This window comes from Wyeomyia smithii, chromosome 2 (assembly GCF_029784165.1).
Source record: "Wyeomyia smithii strain HCP4-BCI-WySm-NY-G18 chromosome 2, ASM2978416v1, whole genome shotgun sequence".
In the NCBI taxonomy this organism is placed as follows: domain Eukaryota; kingdom Metazoa; phylum Arthropoda; class Insecta; order Diptera; family Culicidae; genus Wyeomyia; species Wyeomyia smithii.
The window spans coordinates 162,533,347-162,554,610 of record NC_073695.1 but is presented as its reverse complement, the minus strand read 5'-3'; the positions used below and the strand labels follow the sequence as shown (position 1 = coordinate 162,554,610).

General features: G+C 38.1%; 1 protein-coding gene across 8 annotated transcripts in view; it reads right to left on the bottom strand.

The window, feature by feature from the left end:
• Positions 1 to 21,264, bottom strand: part of LOC129726019 (ubiquitin-like modifier-activating enzyme ATG7) — a 134,279-nt gene that overhangs the window by 21,731 nt on the left and 91,284 nt on the right. For 6 of the 8 annotated variants that reach the window (XM_055682565.1, XM_055682563.1, XM_055682566.1 and 3 more), the window contains exons 6-12: positions 13,167 to 13,325; positions 12,794 to 12,982; positions 9,463 to 9,624; positions 9,290 to 9,405; positions 5,456 to 5,624; positions 5,266 to 5,382; positions 5,093 to 5,206 (exon numbers count right to left, since the gene is read on the bottom strand). In XM_055682565.1, coding sequence (XP_055538540.1) covers positions 5,177 to 5,206; positions 5,266 to 5,382; positions 5,456 to 5,624; positions 9,290 to 9,405; positions 9,463 to 9,624; positions 12,794 to 12,982; positions 13,167 to 13,325 — 942 coding nt within the window. In that variant the 3' untranslated portion in view covers positions 5,093 to 5,176. Of the gene's footprint in view, positions 1 to 4,918; positions 5,207 to 5,265; positions 5,383 to 5,455; positions 5,625 to 9,289; positions 9,406 to 9,458; positions 9,625 to 12,793; positions 12,983 to 13,166; positions 13,326 to 21,264 lie in introns of those variants that run through there. The other 2 variants (XM_055682562.1, XM_055682564.1) reach the window with 2 other exon arrangements.

The window sequence follows — 21,264 nt, the reverse complement described above, 5'->3', positions numbered from 1 at the left end:
CGTTTCATAAAGTATTGAATTTGAGGTATTAGATTCTAGAAATCTCAAGTAATTTAACATACAAACATTTCCCGTTTTGGCTCAATCTCACCCCCGTGGCTTAATCTCACCCCGGCAGACGGTATAGTATTTTAACGAAGTCGTCTCAGCAAGAAACTATTTCAGGTACGCCTGTTCCAAAAGATACATTTTTCGCGAATGACTCTCAGGGGTCGAATCAGTCAGCACCGGCTGCGATCGATGCAGTATCGACAGCGCTCCCCGATCTGCCTTCTGCGACACGTGTTTTTAATTCAAAAGATAAACGTGCTTCAATAGCTAAAAGTCCCATCGTACGACCAAGAAGAGAAAGTCGTCTACCAACTAAGCTTAAAGATTATCATGTAGATTTAGGATAAATTTTTCAATAGCGAGGAGGATGTTGCGGTAGTTGCACACTCTTTGTTCTTAGACGACCCTGTATTGATACCGACACTTTTGTTCCAACCTTTATTCGCTATTAGTACGTGCTTCAAGACGGTTCAATAAATGAGTTTGGTTTAATTATAACGCGTGTATTACTCAAATAGAACAATATTTGAAACAGATGACTGTAAAATGGCCCCTTCTCGCTACGAGTGTATCCTTCGATGGCTAATTCATCGATTAGGGTCGGAGGTTCAATCAATGTATTACAGTGGAATTGCAGAAGTATCATTCCCAAACTCGACTCTTTTAAAATAATGATTAGCAAACATTGAAATGCGACGTATTTTCTTTCTGTGAAACTTGGCTCACTTCGAACATAGATCTTAACTCCCATGATTTCAACATTATTCGCCTAGATCGAGACACCTCATATGGAGAAGTACTTCTAGGGATTAAGAAGTGCTAATCTTTTTATCGTATTAACCTCCCCTCGATTCCAGGTATCGAAGTTATCGCATGTCAAATGACAATACAAGGTAAAGAGCTTTGTATTGCCTTATTTTATATTCCCCCCAGAGCACAGGTTGAGCAACGGATGCTCTTTGATATAATAGAACTTCTACCCTCGCCACATTTGAATCTGGGAGACTTTAACTCTCATGGCGTGGCTTGGGGTTCTCCTTCAAATGATAACCGCTACTATTTGATTTATAACCTTTACGATGACTTCGACATGACAATTTTAAACAACGGCGAAATGACGCTTTTCCCGAAACCTCCAAGCACGTCCAAGGGCTTTAGATCTATCCTTATGTTCGATTTCGCTACGGTTGGAAGGTAATCCGCGATCCCCACGGTAGCGACCATCTGCCTATTTTAATAACAATTGCCAATAGTTTAACACACACGCGATCAATTGATATTCCGTATGACTTCACACGAAATAAAGGATTTCGAAAGCGGTTGAGTCGATTCAACATCTTCCATCACTTGAAGAATACAACCTCTTCGCGAGTTTGATTCTCGACGCCGCGTTGCAAGCCCAAACGAAAATATATCCAGGCGTGATGATCAAAGAACGGCTTTCCACTCCATGGAGGGACAAAGAGTGCTCTAATGTCTACACCCAAAGATCTGACGCGTTTATCGCTTTTCAGTAGAAAGGTATACCTTTCGACTATAAACGGTATTCGGAGCTTGAAACGCGACTGAAAATTGGAACTTCGAGAGACATCAATGAGCACTACTTGGAACACAGCCCGAAGAATGAGGAATCGTAAAGTAGTCAACGAGAGCGAAGAGTCTTTAAGTCGGTGAATATTTAATTTTGCCAGGAAAGTATGTCCAGACTCTGTTCCTGCGAAAAATATTGTTCGTGACGCGTCTCCGGGCTAAGACGCGATAGAATCACCTTTTTCGATTGCAGGATTTTCAGTAGCCCTTTTCTCCTATAACAATAACTCACCTGGGTTAGATAGAATTAAATTCAACTTGTTGAAGAATCTACTCAGCACTGCCAAGAGGCGCTTATTGAACTTGTTCAATAAGTTCCTGGAGCAAACCATTGTACCACAGGACTGAAGGGAGGTGAAGGTGATCGCCATCCAAAAACCGGGGAAACCAGCTTCCGATCACAACTCGTATAGGCCGATTGCAATGCTATCCTGTATCCGGAAAATGATGGAGAAAATGATACTCCGTCTTCTGAACCATTAGGTCGAAACAAATGGTCTACTATCAGATACTCAATTTGGTTTCGCCATGCCAAAGGGACGAATGTTGTCTTGCGTTGCTTTTTACAAAAATTCAGTTCGCGTTTGCCCACAAAGAGCAGATGGCATCCGTGTTCTTGGATATTAATGGGGCTTTTGATTCAGTTTCTATTGACATTCTTTCGGGATAACTTCACCGACAAGGATTTTTTTCAATATTGAACAATTTTTTGCACAATTTGTTGTCCGGAAAGCACATCCATTTTACGCATGGTGATCTGACAACATTTCGAATTAGTTACATGGGTCTTCCCCAGGGCTCATGCCTAAGCCCCCTTCTTTACAATTTCTATGGTTGACATTGATCTTTGTGGACAGGGATACCATGATATTGAGCATTTTGTTTGGGTATGCACTGGGTACTGTGGCGCCAGATCCCAACTGTTAAACTCCCTTAGGGCCCGAGGAATACAGTCTAACTTCCCGGTGCGAGATATTCTGGGTACGCGAGACTTACCTTACATGCAGCTTATCTACGGATTCCTGAAAGCCATCAAAGTTCCGATTTAATGGTCTTTTTCTCTTTTTAGTATGAATATCACACACTGCTAATGAAATCTCCATAAACCATAAATGACCCATGCTGCAATATCGCTGTTTAAGCAACAACACGTATTTACCACTACATCTGCTGCGACAGATGAGAGTCATAACCTCCAGTATCAACTAGCGATATGTAATATTATCTTTTCAATAGTTTTTATAAATTATTTAATTGTCCTAAAATAGCTTTAAGTAATTACTGTATCTCCCCTCCTCTCACCTTAAATCCCTACTAGCTCGTAGTCGACCGCGAGAAATAAAAAAGTGTCTTAATTTAATTCAATTTAATTGAAATTTTATCTGGCTCACCTAAACAAATAATGCCTTGTCAAATATACTATTATTGATAAAAAAAAACGACCTAACTTAATGAACTTAATGTGAACTTACTCGTTCGGTTTAGGAGCTGCTTTGCACGCTACTCAAATGCGAACTTGAAAGTACGATTATTTACTTAAAAATGAGCTGATTAGAATTCTATTTATGATCGTTAGCTCGGCTGATTAGGCTTTGAAATCTATTTTTATCCGAACTTTTGGTTACTTGGGATTGTTTTCCCAAGCACAGTCGACAGAATTTTAGACCTAGTAATTGGGAATGTACTGTTTGGCTATATAAGAGCCCGTTTCAGCCGATACTGTTCATAATAGCATCAGCAGCAGCAGCATTGATATCAGCAACGATAGCGGAAGGGCCAGCTGGTGCAGCGGCACTTCCTCTGGTAAAAAGCTGCCTTTGTACAGTAGCGAGCAGCGTCAGTAGAAGGTACATTAGCTGGCACTTACTCTTGTGAAAAGTGGCCGTATTTTCAAACTATATGAACCGTCAAATTTTCAGTGTGAAAACAGCTTTCAACTGTGCTATCAGAAAAATGCCTTAAATCCACTCTGTCGGGGTAGCACACAGATGCGAAAAACATTATATCCGATATGAGATTGAAAAACAATTTTTCCTATGAGAACAAAAAAAAATTATTGAAGACTTTATATTTTCTCGTTTTGTGCTAGAATTAAAAGTAAAATGTTATTTTAATCTGCATGCACTCTGACTGTTGAAATTTGTTTGCGATGCATAGTGTTTGTTCCATTCCTGTTGAGTGATGTATGTGCAAACTGAAATTCGACAGCACTTTAACTCCTCTTTCGCACAAAACTTTGACATAGGCATCATCCATTAATTATGTAAGGACTTTTTTCGAAATTTTCGACAATAATAAGGCTTAGTAAGATTTTGCATTATCCCTCTCCCCCCCACGAATCTTACGTAAGATTGTCTTTTTAGGGAAAAAAATATTTTCGAAGGTAAAACATTTTTGTTACACATAGCATATTCGTAGACGATAAAACAAAACAAGTTAATACAGTAAATACTATGTTAAAGTAAACAAAATTCAAAATTAAGTAGAGATGAAGTAAAGCACGCAATCACCCAGCGACGGCGAATTCACTGCTTTCCCTAGGTTCAACAGTTAAGATCGCAGCGATACATAATTCAACTAATTTTATTTATTTTTAGTTTTGTAAACTTGTTTTTCAGTTTTTTTTTTAAATTTTTTTAAAATTGTTTAAATTAAAATTTTTTTTAAATTAAACTGTTTTTTAATAGGGGAGGGGGTGTTTGTAATGATTTATTTACGTACTAAAATCACAGAGAACAGACATTCGTGTTCATATAAAGAAATTTGAAAATCGTGTGTAAAAATTTGAATCAAAATACGTTAATACACTAACGACATCTGTCTTGTGGTGCCCCAGTTGCACTGCATAAATATTGCAGTATCGATATTTTATCGATTGCAGTGCTTGGTTTGTGAGTGACGAGAGCGCCACATAGCGTGAGCATTACCACTTACTGATTAAAGACGGTTGCAAGTTTTAACACATCTTTTGAAAATAAGATGAACGTCTGTTCTCTGTGCTGAAATATCTATCAGAATTAATATTGTGTGTTCAGCCACAACCTACTTGTCAAGGAAAAAAAGGGGGATAAAACGAAACTTAAAACGTAAGATTCTCTTGTATCCCCCTCCCCCCTTCGTAAGCATTCGTAAGAAATTTGGATACCCCCCCTCTCCCCCTAAACCCTTTCTTACCTCTCGCATAAAACTTTAAACAACCTTATGTAGTTCTACGTCAACCTTGCGGTTGTGGCTTTACATACAATTCTTGTGATTTTTTGAATCCGACGATGTAATCTTCAATTTTCCAACTTCTCTTTATTGCTAAAAACCCAATTCGTGGACATATTTAGTTCATAATTTCAGTGTATTATCAACATAGTTCGCGCTTTAGGAACGTAATTGAGTAAGATGACGTTCTTCTCTTTTATTGACAAGCGATAACATTAGATATTAAAGCTTCTATACATACTCATCTTTTCACGAACCAATGTACTAAATGGCGTATATTACGTGCATCCGTCTACTATGGACAACGCAAACGGTATTTGCTTTTTTATTCTTCATCGCTTTCAAAATCTATATCCTGTGAAAATGGAAACTAATTATTACCCAAACATATTCATACATTAGTATAAAATATACTTCAATTGCATCGTCGGTCAACTTGGAAACTCCAGATATATCTTCTAGTATTTTAGAAGAGTTGAGAACATTTATTATAAAGGCATTGCCATCTTGTTCATATTTTGCCATTACGTGCTGCAATCAAACAGAAAAGCCATTACTTAGTAGTGCCTAATTTTTATTGGTTGAATTATTCTACTTTCGTTACCTTAGAACAGGCAATGCATTCGGAAAACTGCTCCGTGGCTGTAATCAGATGATTGAAATTACTAATGTTGCCGCGGATTGAGTGAGGTATGACACCCAAAATTCCTTCCGGAACGTCCTCAGTTTGATCATCTGAATTTGGCAATCGATAGTATGCTGGTGCAGCATCTCTGTTGGTTGAGTAAAATGCAGTATTCCGTAAAGTACGTCACGCATATAGTTAAGTGGGGGCGCATATTTTAATCAATCGAAGAAAACCAGCCTCGAACTCCTGAATTTTAATCATTATCGAAAATTTCAATGATGGAAACGAAAAGTCTGATTACCCAACTTGTTACGAATATATACAATACCGTTCATCACAAAGAAAACTTTGAATAAATGGTCGGGGACCAGATCGAGCCAAGCGATAATCGGTACCTATTTAAATTTGGACCATCCATAAATTAACCGTTTTTGAACTTATCAGTCATTTTAATGCTAACACATAATGAATAAGGCTTGATGAATGCCCTGTTTTTATGAATACACGAATGAATACAATATTTGACAAAATATTTGGCGTTTATTCTTGACATTTATGCACTCAGTTCATTCTGATCGAACAAAAAATTTAAAAAAATGGTTTTTATTTCGGTATTGTCGAACGTATTTAGTACGACATATCAACTTAACTATTGAACAATTTTTTTTCACTAACCAAAACGTAACAGATATCAACGCAAATTCATTTCTTAGTAAAAGCTGTATGAAACATTATATAGCTGATAGACAAGCAAAGCTTTATTTTCTGGTGCCAAACCGTACCAAGGCAAATTTGGTCAATTATATTCAATGTGAAATTGTCGGATATTTTGAAGTGGGTATTGACTAATTTCATTGATTTAACATGTATTATTCCAGTCCTGATGTTTTAGCTTAGCTTGACTGACTGCACATATCAATGGTTGCACTCCGTGATTGATCCGAATCAGTAAAATTGTACAGTGAATCAACTGAATGGGGTTGGGAGTGACCGACCATTCTCATGTACAAGTTTTAGTGACTCATTACTTTAAAGGATCAATAACGACGCCGGCCACGTCCCTGCAATCAGGTGGGAAAAGGGAAGGGATGTTAGTGTGACCCTTGCTATTTGGAGACCGTGTTTACCTCTGCATCTCCACAAAGGTCACAGGAAGGAGGTTTTTGTTAGTAGGGGAGGGCTCGTTGGATCAGGATTCACTTTGATAAGTGATGCGATCATACATATAACTACTATCCGTCTCTATTTAGCTATTTTCGGTTTATTCTATAGTCAGCCGGCTGACTAGAGAGACACAGTTAGCTTATTTATACCTGGTGCCGGTTTAGACCAAGAGACATTACCATTGCCTTTGGGGCCGCGCACAGGTGTGCATGGTTTATTTCAATAGAGCACCAAAATGTTCAAATTTACTGATTTAAGACCGATTTTCACAATATAATGTTATTGGAGTCACGCATATTAGACTACACGAAGTGAATCTGATTTACACCGATAAACCATAAGAAGACCAATCCCGAGTTCCGGAAACGCAGCAATGCAGTTCGATAAACGTGGTTTTTTTTCAAAGGTATACTTTGCGTAGCCATTAGATTATTCCAGTCTTGATGTTTTATACAAGAAAAAAGTTGAGTTTACTTAAAACATATCGAATTAAAATAAAATACACTTGGTTCGGTCTGGCTCAACAAGATTTTGAAAAAAAAAGTGATGAGCCCTATTAAATAAACAATTTTTTTTTTTAAATGCCATGTCTGTGGTTTACGGTTCACTCTGGCAGAACATAAATTCGTTCTTTTCACAGACTGCTACAGAGATTTTTCATTAGAACACGCCTATGAACTGTTCGAATGATTTCATTCTATCCGTTTGCACATCCACTGGTGTTAATAAATCACTTTAAAAAAAATGGCGCTCGGCTCGGTCCGGTCGCACGCCGACCAAATATTAATCGAAAAAATCAGCCTATATTGTACCCATTGCAAAGCAGATGCAAACTGCTTAAAATAGGTTCGGGGTGATTGAAACAGTGTGCCTCAATTGGAAACTGCAACTGATTATTGTTAAAATTTGCTGAACCAGTTTTATAGTCTGAAATTAGGTGCCAACAAACAAAAAAAGATAGTGAACAAGTGGATATACTTCTGTTCCCTTTACACATTTCGAATATTCCATCTCAATACACAGGAAGTTGCTTAAGCTGCTTAAAATAGGTTCCATACCTTATGTACTGGTTTAATAAAACTATTTAACTGAAGCAATTTGATATTTGTGACCTACCGCCCTTTCTGGTTAATGTTTGCGGAGTTTTGTAGTGTCAGTTTCTGCTGCCTCCAGAATATTTTTTCCTAAATTTTGAATTTAACTCAGAAACATTTTGGCAGCTTCGGGAATGCGAATTCTTTGACATATATAACCTTAAGAAATATCCTCAAGCGATTTCAAGCGGCTGGGTATTTGTACACGAGCTCGACGTGAAGAATATTTTTTTCGGCAAGTTATATAACTTTATCTAAGCATCCATCTTTGTAAATAGTGGTGTGTTTTGCATTAGGATATGTTGTGGAACTCAGGAAATCACTCGAATCATGATCAAACTAACGTGACGTTTTCGAAACCCGCGGGGACTGCCGCAGCATGACATCAAGTCACTGAGGTAAACAGCTTGCCTCAAAAAATTACTGTATAAACATCAAGACATCCCTAGACAACCGACTTTTTGAATCCCTTGACAATCATACGCGTGATTTGTTTTATGTTATTTCTGTTTTAAAAATAATTTCAATACGTTCGATATTGTATACAAACAATATTGTATACAAACTAACAGTCTCCACGGGAGCTCCGTAGCCGTAAGGTTACAGAGTCCGCTTTGGTAAGCGGGTGGTCGTGGGTTCGAATCTTAGTAGAATCAAGCCATTTGGTTGCCAAAAGACTTTAGCATGGGTTTATTCTCAGGCTTCCCACCAAGTACCCTTCCTTCAATCTGAATTCTACAGTACCTCTGTTGACTCACCTTCTAACAAACATAAGTCCCTATTATGATAAAACTGGTGTGAGTAACGTATGAAAGTTTTCTCCAGGGAATTGTAATTAGGCGATATTGTTAGGATGGACAGAGGCTCGGTATAGTAGCCTAGTAAGCTTGAAACGGAAAGATAGAACTTACACACAAGCACGGATGTTAATGATAAGAGTATCACTTACTTCAATAGTGACACTGCCAATAATATAAAGTGCGGAGTACAGAAAACACCTGGGCAATATCACATTATCACTAATCTCTGGTCGCAATGATGAGTCCACACAGGAAAAAAAAATCAGGCTCCACGAGCAAATTAATGAAGATATCACATCAAATTGCAATCCGGCTAACAAACAACATTCGTTCACAAGGCTGATCTTTCAACCCAGTTAACGATAGAAAAATGCATTTACACTGGTAAAAAAGTACCATTCCTTTAAATCGTATAAATAACGCTTATACAGCAGTGTGTGTAGTTAGGGATGAGCAAAAGAATAAGTCGACAGTGAAACGCGATACGCATATAGATTGTGGAACAGTATCACCGTCCCCCGTAGTTGAGGTAGTCAAAATACCATGCCGGAGACAGGGAGATTGCGGGTTCAAGTCCTGTCGGGATGCGGTATATTTTTCCAAATCTGTATCATATTTCCAGTTCGCTTATTTTTCGCTTCCCCTGCTGCACACATTGTCTGCCTTAATGAAGTACCATAAAAATAATGAAAACGTGGTTTACACGGTTTTAAATAAAAATCGAATCATAATTATTGTGTTTGAAACCATACCGGCTTTCGTGTTGCAGAAGAGATACAGCCAATTCCACAGCTAGACTTGAAGCGATATTTGATACTGCAGGCCTTGTAACGGTACACTGTTGATCCAGAGTACGATCTTTTACAGACTGGAACGAAGATTTATGATTTGATGGAGCTAGCGCAATGATTCCAAACTTACTTACGTTTCCTGGTGCTACAATATCAGTACAGAAGTAGCACCCTAACCTAAATCCAGGCAGCTGCTTGTATCCTTTTATAGTTACTAGTGGAATCGTTGCAGTCATTTTAGAGCCGTGTCGCATAACTAAATATGAATCAAATCCCAATGCCGCCGTAATCACCATCTAAATTGAAAAATGTACTGATACATAAGTCCGTATATGCAAAAAATTAGCAGAATATTCAAAAATCAAAAAGAATACATTATACTCAAGTTCGAGCTTGTTGGCTTCGAGAGGATTTTATGTAGTATATAGAATGTTTTGTCGGTTCCTGAATAAACTGGTCATAGAACTGGGTTGATCTACGGCTATTACAAAAGCATAAGAGTACTCATTTAACAACGCCAACGAATTGAACCGTTGACACCGCAGACGCGGGGCATACGGACGCGAAATTTTTTTACAGTGTATATATTTTTTATAGAACCGCAATTGTATTGCCTACAATTTTGCTAAAGACACCATTTCAATCAAACAAGCCGTTCTTGTGATATAAAAATTTTTATTTATTAGTAACCAATTTGAACAGGCCTTTTTGAAATGACCTCATTATCAAAAAGAAACAACTGTGAAAAGCAGAGTAGGCAGTGTGACTTTGCACTCGTATCCAAGTGAGTTTTAAAACTTGCTTGCACATTTATTTTCGGTTTGCATGTAAACCCTACTAACAGTATATTACACTTGAGTTAGATTTGAGTTTGAATCTTGCATAACAACAATTGCATAAAAATCAAATTGCGATGAAATTCGCGCCGCGGCTGCTGCAACAGTTTGTTGCATTCAGAGATGCCAGACTTTTTTTTGGCAAGTCTGTATAATCCATAAAAATGTCTGTATAAGTCTGTATACCGCTGCGAAAAAAAGTTATCGATACATTGATACCTAATTATTTGTCGACCTGTCAGATTGTTTTGTTTTATTGCTTGTTTTGATTGTTCTTTTTCGAGTCTATCATAGTTGGTCGATTAATCGATAACTAATTTATCTTTTAAATCTAAGTAACACATAGAAGTAAGTCTTTCCCGTGATAAAAATCGTCGTTCGTCGTAATGTAGCTAAACTGATACATGATGGCAGAAGTCTCGCGGTTATAAAAATAGTACCTTCAAGGTTTGGGACATTTTAAGCAATTCTTCAACGTTGGATAAGCAATATCCGAATAGAACAAACGGTCTTTTCACCAATATAACCTGCATGGCAATCGATCGAGACAATCAGCTGTTTGTTACTGGGGGCGAAACAGGCAGATTAGTGCCCACGGGGCCGATAAAAACCCCGATAGCCTGACTCGATTCTCGTTGTCATGATTTCACTCTCAAAAACGCAAGATTAATATGTTCAGCAAAGTGTTCAGTTCCTAGTTCACTTTTTCCAGCAACGGCTACAGTGACTTTTGGTTTTTGTGTTCGTTTTTTTGTGTATACTGGTAAAACCATTATGTAGAATATCAGATATCTGTGTAATATCTGTATTATACTAAATGTCTGTATAAAATCTGTAGGCTTATGCGTGTCTGTATCGCAACACAGAAAGTCTGTATAATACAGATTTGTCTGTATATCTGGCATCTCTGGTTGCATTGTCCTTTGAAAGCATAAATTCGATCTAAAAACAAAACTCATCGCGTTACATCCAACCCGGTGGCATCGGCCTTGTTTCCTGAAGCTGCCGTGAAAGACAGTGGCGCTAGTCTCATCTATGTTTTTGAAGGTTTGTTCACACAGAAGTGAGCATGACGAACGAAGCATAATATATGTTGTACAGAGTTATGCGCTCGAGTCTATTCAATCATTTAAAAAAAAGGTCAGCTTAGCTTTGTAAATGTTCAAAAGTAGCGTTGATATTTTATCTCATTTACACATACGTTGAGATGTTAATCATTAAATCATCGCGCGATGTTAGCTGCTTGCAAGAAACACCGCCGTTCGAAATCGGCAAGAATAAACGTTGTTTATATTCTATAATAATGCAACGCGTTCATTTTTTGTTTCATCAAGCAAAGCATTCGACGTTATGTGCAATAAATACATCACCCGAAAACAACACATAAACACACTGCCGCTAAACACCGCACGTATGAACACTGCTTTTTTCGTGTTTCGATGAATCAGCTGTCAAATTGCATGTAAAATTGATCCAGTGATCCAGCTCATGCTGGCTTTACTTATGTTGTACGTAAACGTCAGTGATGCCACCGGGTTGGTTACATCATCACCTGCATCGCTGGATACATCGTGCACTGCATGCATTGCACGCATTTAAACTCAATCGATCAGAGTGTGCGGTGCAAAAAACTCAAACGATCGAGAGGAAGCAGATTCAAGTTGGATTCAAATCTGGAAAAGTGTTACTCAGTTCAACTTTGCACGAGTTCATGCCATCACTGGTGAAAAGTTTCAGCAAAACCGGAAATGACATGCCAAAAAACATATTTTTTTACCTATTTTCCATGGAATGCCTTTACATATTGCGAAAAGCTGAAGACGTGAGAAAAGAAATTGTCCGGCAGCATTTCTATGACTTCAACCTTAGATTTAACTTTTTCAAAGCTGGCCTTAAAGTGGGGATAAGTAATGGGTAGACGTCTCCGTATTGCTTTGTCCACTAAGGCATAGAAGCTATCTGCGGACATGAATGTGTGCCCAGATTCAAAATACTTTAGAAACACTTCCTTCAATTTAACAGCTTCTGAATTGATAAGAACGATTAGATGAAGGAAGAGGCTCCAGTTTTTGTACTGGATAGCGCAGTTACCAAGTCATAGAACTTGTCTTTACATGTCACTGAACCTTTCGGTAACACGGTGGAACGCTCCGATGATGTCGTTTGATGGATGAGTGAGTGATGAGTTATTGCTTCAGTTCATAAACAAGCGACAACTGAATGGACTGCGCATGATTTCCTACTCTTGATATGTCATTTAACGAGAGCGAGAGACTGGTGCCGTCGTCGTTCACCAATATTTCTGGGTGGATACAAAACTGAATGGAGGTCAATGACCTGAATATTCGCATGTCAGTCTCTTTATTTTTCATTGCAATTTTTTAATGACAAATGACCTATTTTATTATATTACATGTCAAAAAATAGGAATAAACCACATTCAACAGGTGAATTGATCAAAACACGAGAAATTTTAATATTTTCCAGGAAGGGGTTCATACGCGATCATAGGCTGGTTAGCCCCGATAAAAAATGATATGCCGGAGATATGACCAATTTTTCATCTCCTTTCCTCGATTGTCAAGAGACTAAATAATACTTATTTGTTAAGTCTAATTTCAGTACTCACCTTCCTATAAAATGCTGCTAACATTGTTGGAAGCCAACGACTCTCTCGAGAATCAGTGAGCAAAAAAAGAACATCATGGATTTGTATCAACTCCTTCAAACTTTCCAGCGTTTCAATGGTTTCGTTTATCTGAGACTCTCCAATTGGGTGTCCTGGCATCGGAATTTGCATGCAGTATCCTGTAGAAACCTGAAAACACGGCACCGTTTACAACCAATTACAAACAAGTCAGTCATAAAAACAACTTGTTCTCGAAAAATATATCTTTTTTCCATAACATTTTCGGTTTATTTACTATAATTTTTATCGGGTTTGTTCATTCAAAATATTTTTAATGTTAAATAACGTGTATTATATATCAACGGTTTCGTACCATAGAAGGATGAATTTGCTTAACTCTTTCCGCAGCGGTGGATGCCTTGGGTTTTCCTCCCCCAAGTGCATCTTCATAGAGGAATAAATTCTGTCGAACGGGATTAGATAACGAAACGTGTCCATAATCTACAAAGGAGATGTGTTGCGCTCCCCAAGCCTGAAAAAAATTGAATACAAGTTATTGTGTGTAGTGTTACGCTAGCTGGCAAAGTACAATATGATCAGGGTTAGTACGGACTCGTGGTTAAGTGATAGTGTACATATATAGTAACTTTGTTCATTGACATAGTTATTAAATAGAGACAAAAAGGAAAAATACTATAGGGCTATAACATTCATTGTGTAACATTATATTTCAACTAGTTGGCCCGTAGTGGCTAGCCACTTTCAAATGCGTTTTGAACTATTGAAAGTTGGTATCTAAAATGATTTTTTTTTCTTTGAAATATCGAGTTGAAGTTAAAGATGTATCTATGACACTATTGACAATTCGATGCAGATGGCCAGCGCTGGTTTAAATCTTAATTAATTATCTAAACTGCGATAAATCCTTCGTTCAGTACATCGTGGATTGATTTCTTACTCGAAAACATATCTGCATCTCGCTTCTTATACGGATCCACTGCACAGCTGTTTTCTCCAATATCTAAATACTTTTTCTCCATTATTTGATTATTTTCGAAAAATTGTTTTCCAACGATTCAATTTTTTTTGAATTTCATAACTTGAATAATAGTTCATTTTATGTTATATTAAAACTAAACTTACAAGATAACTAAAAATGAATGTGATTGAAAAATACTACAAGGTATACAGCCCTAGGGTTGTATGAAACGGTGACGTGGGACTAAACACTGTATTTAGGGGATTTTTTGTTACAAAAAATACAGAGCCTGCAGACAGAATCAAGGGGTTTGCTCAGCGACTATACGTATTTTTATTTTCAGCCTCCCCTGGATATCAATTTTTGATATATATTCAACAACACTCGAAAGAATATCGTTTATATCTGACGATATAATGCCTGTAGTATTTTTTCGTGCAATTAACATGTATTCGACAAGGCACTAGCATATCGTGCTTGTTGAAGAAGCACCAAGAATTTCTCATAATGCGTCAAAGTCAGAATTAACTCAATAACCTCAAAAACCAAATCCAATAATACTTACGTTATCATAATGAATAGTTTTGTCTCATTTAACTCTAATGAAATCAAATTTAGAATATGGATCTTACTTTCAAAATAATATGGAAGCCCTAACAAAGGTTCATTAATTGGCAAACATAAGAAGATATTTCAAACAAAGTCATAACCAAATTCCAGCAAAAAATCGTAGCAATCCACAATTACATTTTTATTTTTTGCTTGACAATTTTTTTCATTTGCCTACAACTACATTCGCTGTATTACGAAGACAGCTTATATACGTTTATTATGGTAGAGCTTAGAATAATAATATATCATCTAACAATTTTGAAATGTAAAAAAAGATTCTGAATGAATCTAAGTAAATAAACAATAAAATCACAAGCATTCGCAGGCTCTTACTCTTCTATAAATGAATATATTTAGGAATTCACTCTTTCGATACTATCCAATCACGATTATTTAGTGAATATCGAAGATAAAATTAAATAAATATCCGTTGCAAAAATTTACAATTCTTGTTGAGTAAATTATGGTAATCATATTTATGAGATAAACTTTCAATCACCATCAACAGCAGCATTGCAGTTTTTCCTCGATTGCACACGAATAGGAATGTACGAGCGAAATTGTACCACTGCAATACGAATAGTACCGCTGCAGTATGAACAGAAGTGTACCACTGAAATGTACGGATAGAAGAGTACCTGAAATGTACGGACAAGAGACCTGCGGTTCTTTACTCCACTGGTACTGGTAATGCTTTTACCGGTATGTTTTCTTTCAAGACATCAGTTTTTATTAGGTTTTGAAAGCAGGTTTAGAAATTGTTCAAGAATGGAGATTGTTTCAAATCTTTCGGAAAACTTTTACCTTCGAGACATCATTTTAGTCTCAGCTCATGGAAGCAAAAATAAATTGACCTATTGGGACGGGGAGACTGTCAATTTTTATATCGATATCGATACAGAGAATACCACGGGGAAAGGATGGTGTCCATTCACGTCGTCTGTGCTAGGAATGCTCGCATGTAATTGGTTCATTGTTCGCGTAAGTTTCCCTGTAACTTTTAATCAATTTTCACCGTTGAGCAGTGAAATAATAATGATAACTAGTGTGTTATAAAATTGTTACACATTTTATCTATCCAACAACATATAGGTTATTGTTATCCATCATGTGGTTATGCTGTTATTAACGTTTGAAATCTGACGCAACATTTGCCAGTTTCCTTTCCAATTTTACAGAATGCATCGCAGTAAAGTAAACAAAGACGTAGTCCCACGTCGAAAAAACAATTTACAAAAACCATTGCTCATGAAAAAATACTTTTTGCTCAAAAAAGTATTCACACATGCAAAAGTTTATCTCTGCAATTTGTTATTAACAATAGCAAAGCATGGAACAACGAAGTATTGTCCTCTTTCAATCATTGATGGGTAGTTTAAATCCCTCTCTAATACTCCGATATAACTTCACAAATGATAAATGACGCGCATGAAACATCTGTCATCTGCGTTCCAACACAGAAACCTATTATAGTGTTGCGTGACAACATAACAATCCTCATCCCATCACCACCACCTTTGCCTACTTCTTTGTTTTCGTCTTCTTCTACATAAACAAACAAATATTATTTGATAAAAAATAAAAAAAAGTTGGCTTACTGTAGCGTATTTGCAGGATAGTAGATAAACCTATGTTTAATTTTTAAAACTTTGAAAATTTTATGTCGATATATCAAAATATCTTAAATCAAAACTGTTGATCAGATTTTACATAGTGTTAAAAAATAATGGCCAATAGCTTAACCCGATCCCGGTGCAGAGAAATTAGTTTTTACCTCAAAAAATGAACTTCAAACTCTTATTACCCATCAACTATAAACATAATTAACACAAACTGTATTGCAAATTAAAGATCAATCTGTACCTTACCAAATAATTTCATCGTGAAAATTTTCAAGTATAATTGTTAAACTTGAATCAAAGTTTGAATGTCACTCGTCGGAAATAGGTTTATCTTATACTCTAAATTTTTTTGAAACAGCTAATATTTTCACGTATCAGCAAAATAATTATCCCTTCTCCGTGCGTCTTGAACGTCGTTGTATACTTAAAGAATTAATTTGGGGTACAATATGTGCTGCGTGTCTTGTGTAGGTTAAATGTCTTCTATTTTTAAAAATATCGAAAAAAATTATATTGCTTTATCATGGAGTACAACTTCTTGAGAACATTTTGGTAAATTTTGTTAGAGCTTTGAGTAATAGGGAGAAAGTTGGATAGATTTCAAGGGCGGCTTGTCACGCGTCATAAGCTGAATTTGAAACTCGATATGATATTTTGCATAAAATGGCTTTGGTGAGTTACAGCCGGTTTTCTTCATTTTTTTATAAATGTTCGTTATTAACGTCTTCGGTCGTAATTGATATTTTGAATAAACAAACAACTTTTCGCTATCGAATAACTGTACTATAGAAAAATTACATATTTCAATGCATATAAAAATTGCTACCCACTTTAAAAAAACCAAACTGCTTATTTTCTCGAGCAAAAAGGTTGAACTACAACAGTTACTGCCCTATTCCACTTGACAACCTAATTTTGATGGTAATGCCATGACATTACAGAACTTATTGGACATGTAACTATAAAATAACGTTCATAATCAACCGACAGTGGTTTGGCTAACTTAAGATTTCATTTATATGCTTGATATCTTTGATACTATGTCTTTCTCACATCTTAAAATTGCCTTCCGCCCTTTATTACGTTTTGGCGGTTTTTGTCGATGCACCTGCATCAGAACCTATAGCCATGTGCTAATTTAGCACATGTGCCGAAATAGTTAAGACGCAGTGACCTTTGATTTCCTCGCGACTGGCTTCGTACCTGGCGAGAGGAGGTGAGTGGAGGACTGAAAGCAAACGTAACTTGTAGTCAGAACAGGAGTGCTTGCGTTGCTACCCACAAAAAATAACAAACTTTAGTGTACCTCAGCTTCAGAGTTTGCTTGGGAAAAAGGCAATTCGAGTAACCTTCGTTTGTCGTGCGCGTGACTGAAAGACAGGCAAACTGTATATATTTCGATTGGGCAATTGGGTTTTCGTAGGAATAAACCGGAGTAGAAACTTCACCGTTCGTTAAAGATACAAGCGAGTACAGTCGATTTAGGATGCAGAAACCAAACTAGTACGTAATTTTATGCACAATTAATTATTATTGGGCTTTAAAAGGTGAGTTGACAACTTGGAAGGAGCGTCAAACTTAGCTCCGGCCTCACAAGTTCCTATATCACACCTCCACGAGTCATATGATACTAGTTGAAACATGGACACAACTCGTTGGCGTTGCCTGGGCAATGTCGTCATCCGACAATCCGAAGGTGCGACGCGATCATTTGCGCGTTAACCATATCTCGGCGGTAGAGGAAATGCTTCGCAAACCTGTTCACCAAGATGGTGCGGGTCAAAACAGCGTCTGATCTCCATGTTAGGAACGGCTGATCAATGTCCTAGTGTCAGCGTGGTAGACAGGGGGTTGGGGAGGGCCCAGCAAGCCGCCTCCAAAACACCAACATTGCAAATATCGAAGAAGTAAATAAGGATCGGAACAATCGGTACAGACTTAGGCGACGAAATAAGGGCTACGATTGGAAACTCGGTACATAGAACTGCAGATCGTTAGGCTTTCACGGTTGCGACAGGATCATATATGATGAACTCAATTCACGCAGCTTCGAAATCGTAGCACTGCAGGAACTTTGCTGGTCAGGACAGAAGGCAGGGAAAAGCGGACATCGAGAAGCTATCTTTTATCAGAGCTGTGGCACCACCGAGTTATTTTAAGAGGGGTTTGTTAGCAGCTTAGTATTCATAATAAATTTTAGTAAATAATGAGTTTGTGTGGCAATCACAAATGTTGACTTCTCAACAATGCTAGAAATTTGTAATTTCGATTGTTAGGATTTGTTTGCTTTCGCAATTAGGACTGATCATTCATAGCGATTTGAACCTACTTGTCAAAAAAAGAAAATAAACTTACGGCTAACTTAATTGCTAAGTTATTGGCTATAAAGAGAGCTTATCGTAGCAATTGAGGATTGCAACGTCGAAAATGTAGAAAATTGGTGATCATTTTATTTGACATGGCTTCTAATGTTTCAACACCAGTAAGTATATGTAATTCGAGTGTACCAAAACGGAGGACGTTTCAAAATCATCTTCAGAATTTTATTCTGAATCCTTTGGAGCGTTTTCTTCCTTGTTAAACAACAACTTGTCCAGATCGGTACAGCATAAATCTGGCCTAAAATTTGGTTTGTAAATCAAAAATGTAAATCGTAAATTAGTCCCAAGTACTTAACCTTGTCAGATCAACTTAAACTAACCCCATTCATCTTGACAACGTGATTATTGTTTGGCTTGAGGAGAGAAGCCCTACACTAACACTTCTTAAAGGTCGATTGAGCTGAACTTACTTACTTTACTTTGTTGGTTAACGGACCGTTCACCGGTCTATAGCCGAACGAATTAGAGATGTCCATCTTCTTCTGTCTTGGGCAGCCGTTCTCCAGTCTCCTCGTACACCAGCATATCATGCATCTTCTTCCACCGCGTGAGAGGCCTACCTCGGAGTCGACGGCCTCTTTCTGGTTCTCTACTGAAGATAGTTTTGGCGGTTTTCTCTTCAGGCATTCTGGCTACATGTCCAGCCCACTGAAGCCTGCCCGTTTTATTACCTTCACTATATCAGCATGTTTGTATATCTGGTACAACTCGTGGTTCATGCGTCTGCGCCACACTTCATGTTCTAGTTTACCGCCAAGTATCGATCGCAGAACTTTACGCTCAAAAACTCCGAGCACTCGTCGATCAGCTTCCTTTAACGTCCATGCTTCATGTCCGTAAAGGGCCACCGGGAGTATCAGCGTCCTATACAGCGCTAGTTTTGTGCGAGTTTGCAAACTACGGGACCTTAGCTGATTACGTAGTCCGTAGAAGGCCCTGTTCACAGCTGCAACTCGTCGTTTCACTTCACGGCTCATATCGTTGTCACATGTCACAAACGTGCCAAGATAAACGTTCTTCAAATCGGTCCCCATCTATCTCCACCTCAGCACCAACACCACGGGGACTCCCACGCTCTCTGCCAACTACCATGTACTTCGTTTTGGCAGAGTTAATGACAAGTCCAAATATCGCTGCTTCCCTATTAAAAGGTACGAAGGCCTCCTCCACGGCCTTACGGTTGATACCGATGATATCGATTTCGTCCGCAAAACCAAAAAGCATGTGAGATTTCGTGATGATTGTACCGTTTCTTTCCACGTTTGATCTTCGCACTGCACCTTCAAAACCGATTTTGAACAGTAAGTAGGAAAGCGCATCCCCCTGCTTCAATCCCTCCAACGTTACGAACGCGGCTGATGTCTCGCCAGCCATCCGCACGCACGATTTGGATCCCTCCAGCGTCATACGACTTAGCTTAATTAGTTTCGCAGGGAAACCGTGTTCCAGCATGATCTGCCACAGCTCGTTTCTTTCCACTGATGGTGAGTCGGTAAGTTGTACTCCCGGATCTTATCGAGGATCGCAGGGTGAAGATTTGATCCGTCGTGGAACGCCCCTGTCGAAAACAAGCCTGGCACAGATGGTTAGGCAAGACCATGACAGGAAATCTATCAGATTTTGAATTCTGATGGACAACCTGTAGAGTAAATTCTTCTCAGACGTCATCAACGTTCGCACCCACCGCAGTGCGAGCTTTTTGCAGTATGCATGCGCTCAAAACATTCGACGGTGCGAACACGTGTCAAAATCGTCCACCACGACCAAACACCGTACGCGCAGCAGCAAACGACACACGAAAGTTCTACGAGAAGCTGAACAGTTCCCGCAAAGGCTATGTGCCACAAGCCGATATGTGCAGGGGCTTGGACGGTAACCTTCTCACGAACAAGTGTGAGGTGATTGAAAGGTGGAAGCAGTACTACGACGAGCACTTTAACGGCGATGTAGCAGAGGACGACGACGGAGTGGTAGTAGATCTCGGTGTACACGCGGTTTCAGAATTCCAACCCCTGACCACCAGGAGATAAAAGAGGATGTCGGCCGGCTTAAAAGCAACAAAGCCGCTGGAGCTGACTAACTTCCCAGCGACTCCAACTGAGGTTTCAAGTTATCGACCAATATGTTTGCTTTCTTCAATAAGCAAACTGTTTGAAAGAATTATTCTTAACAGAATGATGTCACACATCAACGAAAATTCAATTTTTGCAAATGAACAGTTTGGATTTCGTCATGGGCATTCCACTACTCATCAATTGCTCAGAGTTACTGATATGATACGAGCTAACAAATCTGAAGGTTATTTCACTGGAGCTGCTCTTTAAGACATAGAAAAAGCATTCGACAGTGTTCGGCATGAAGGTTTGATTGCGAAATTGCAAACTTTTAATTTTCCAATTTTCCTAATCAAAATTTTAAAAAAATATCTTACTGATCGAACTCTGCAGGTTGTCTATCAGAATTCAAAATCTGATAGATTTCCTGTAAGAGCAGGTGTGCCTCAAGGTTCAGTCTTGGGTCCAGTACTGTACAACATATTCACTTCAGATCTTCCTAATTTGCCTCCAGGATGCACAAAGTCATTGTTCTGCGATGACACAAGCATTTCCGTAAAAGGAAAAAGTCTTCGTGTCATATGCAGTCGATTGCAGAAAAGTTTAGATATTTTTTCTTCCTACTTGCAAAAGTGGAAAATCTCTCCCAATGCTTCTAAAACTCAAATGATAATTTTTCCCCATAAAACTAGGGCTTCTTTCCTCAAGCCAAACATAATCACGTTGTCAAGATGAATGGGGTTATTTAAGGTTGGTCTGACAAGGTTAAGTACTTGGGACTAATTTACGATAAAAAAGTTATTTTCAAAGAGCACATTGAGAG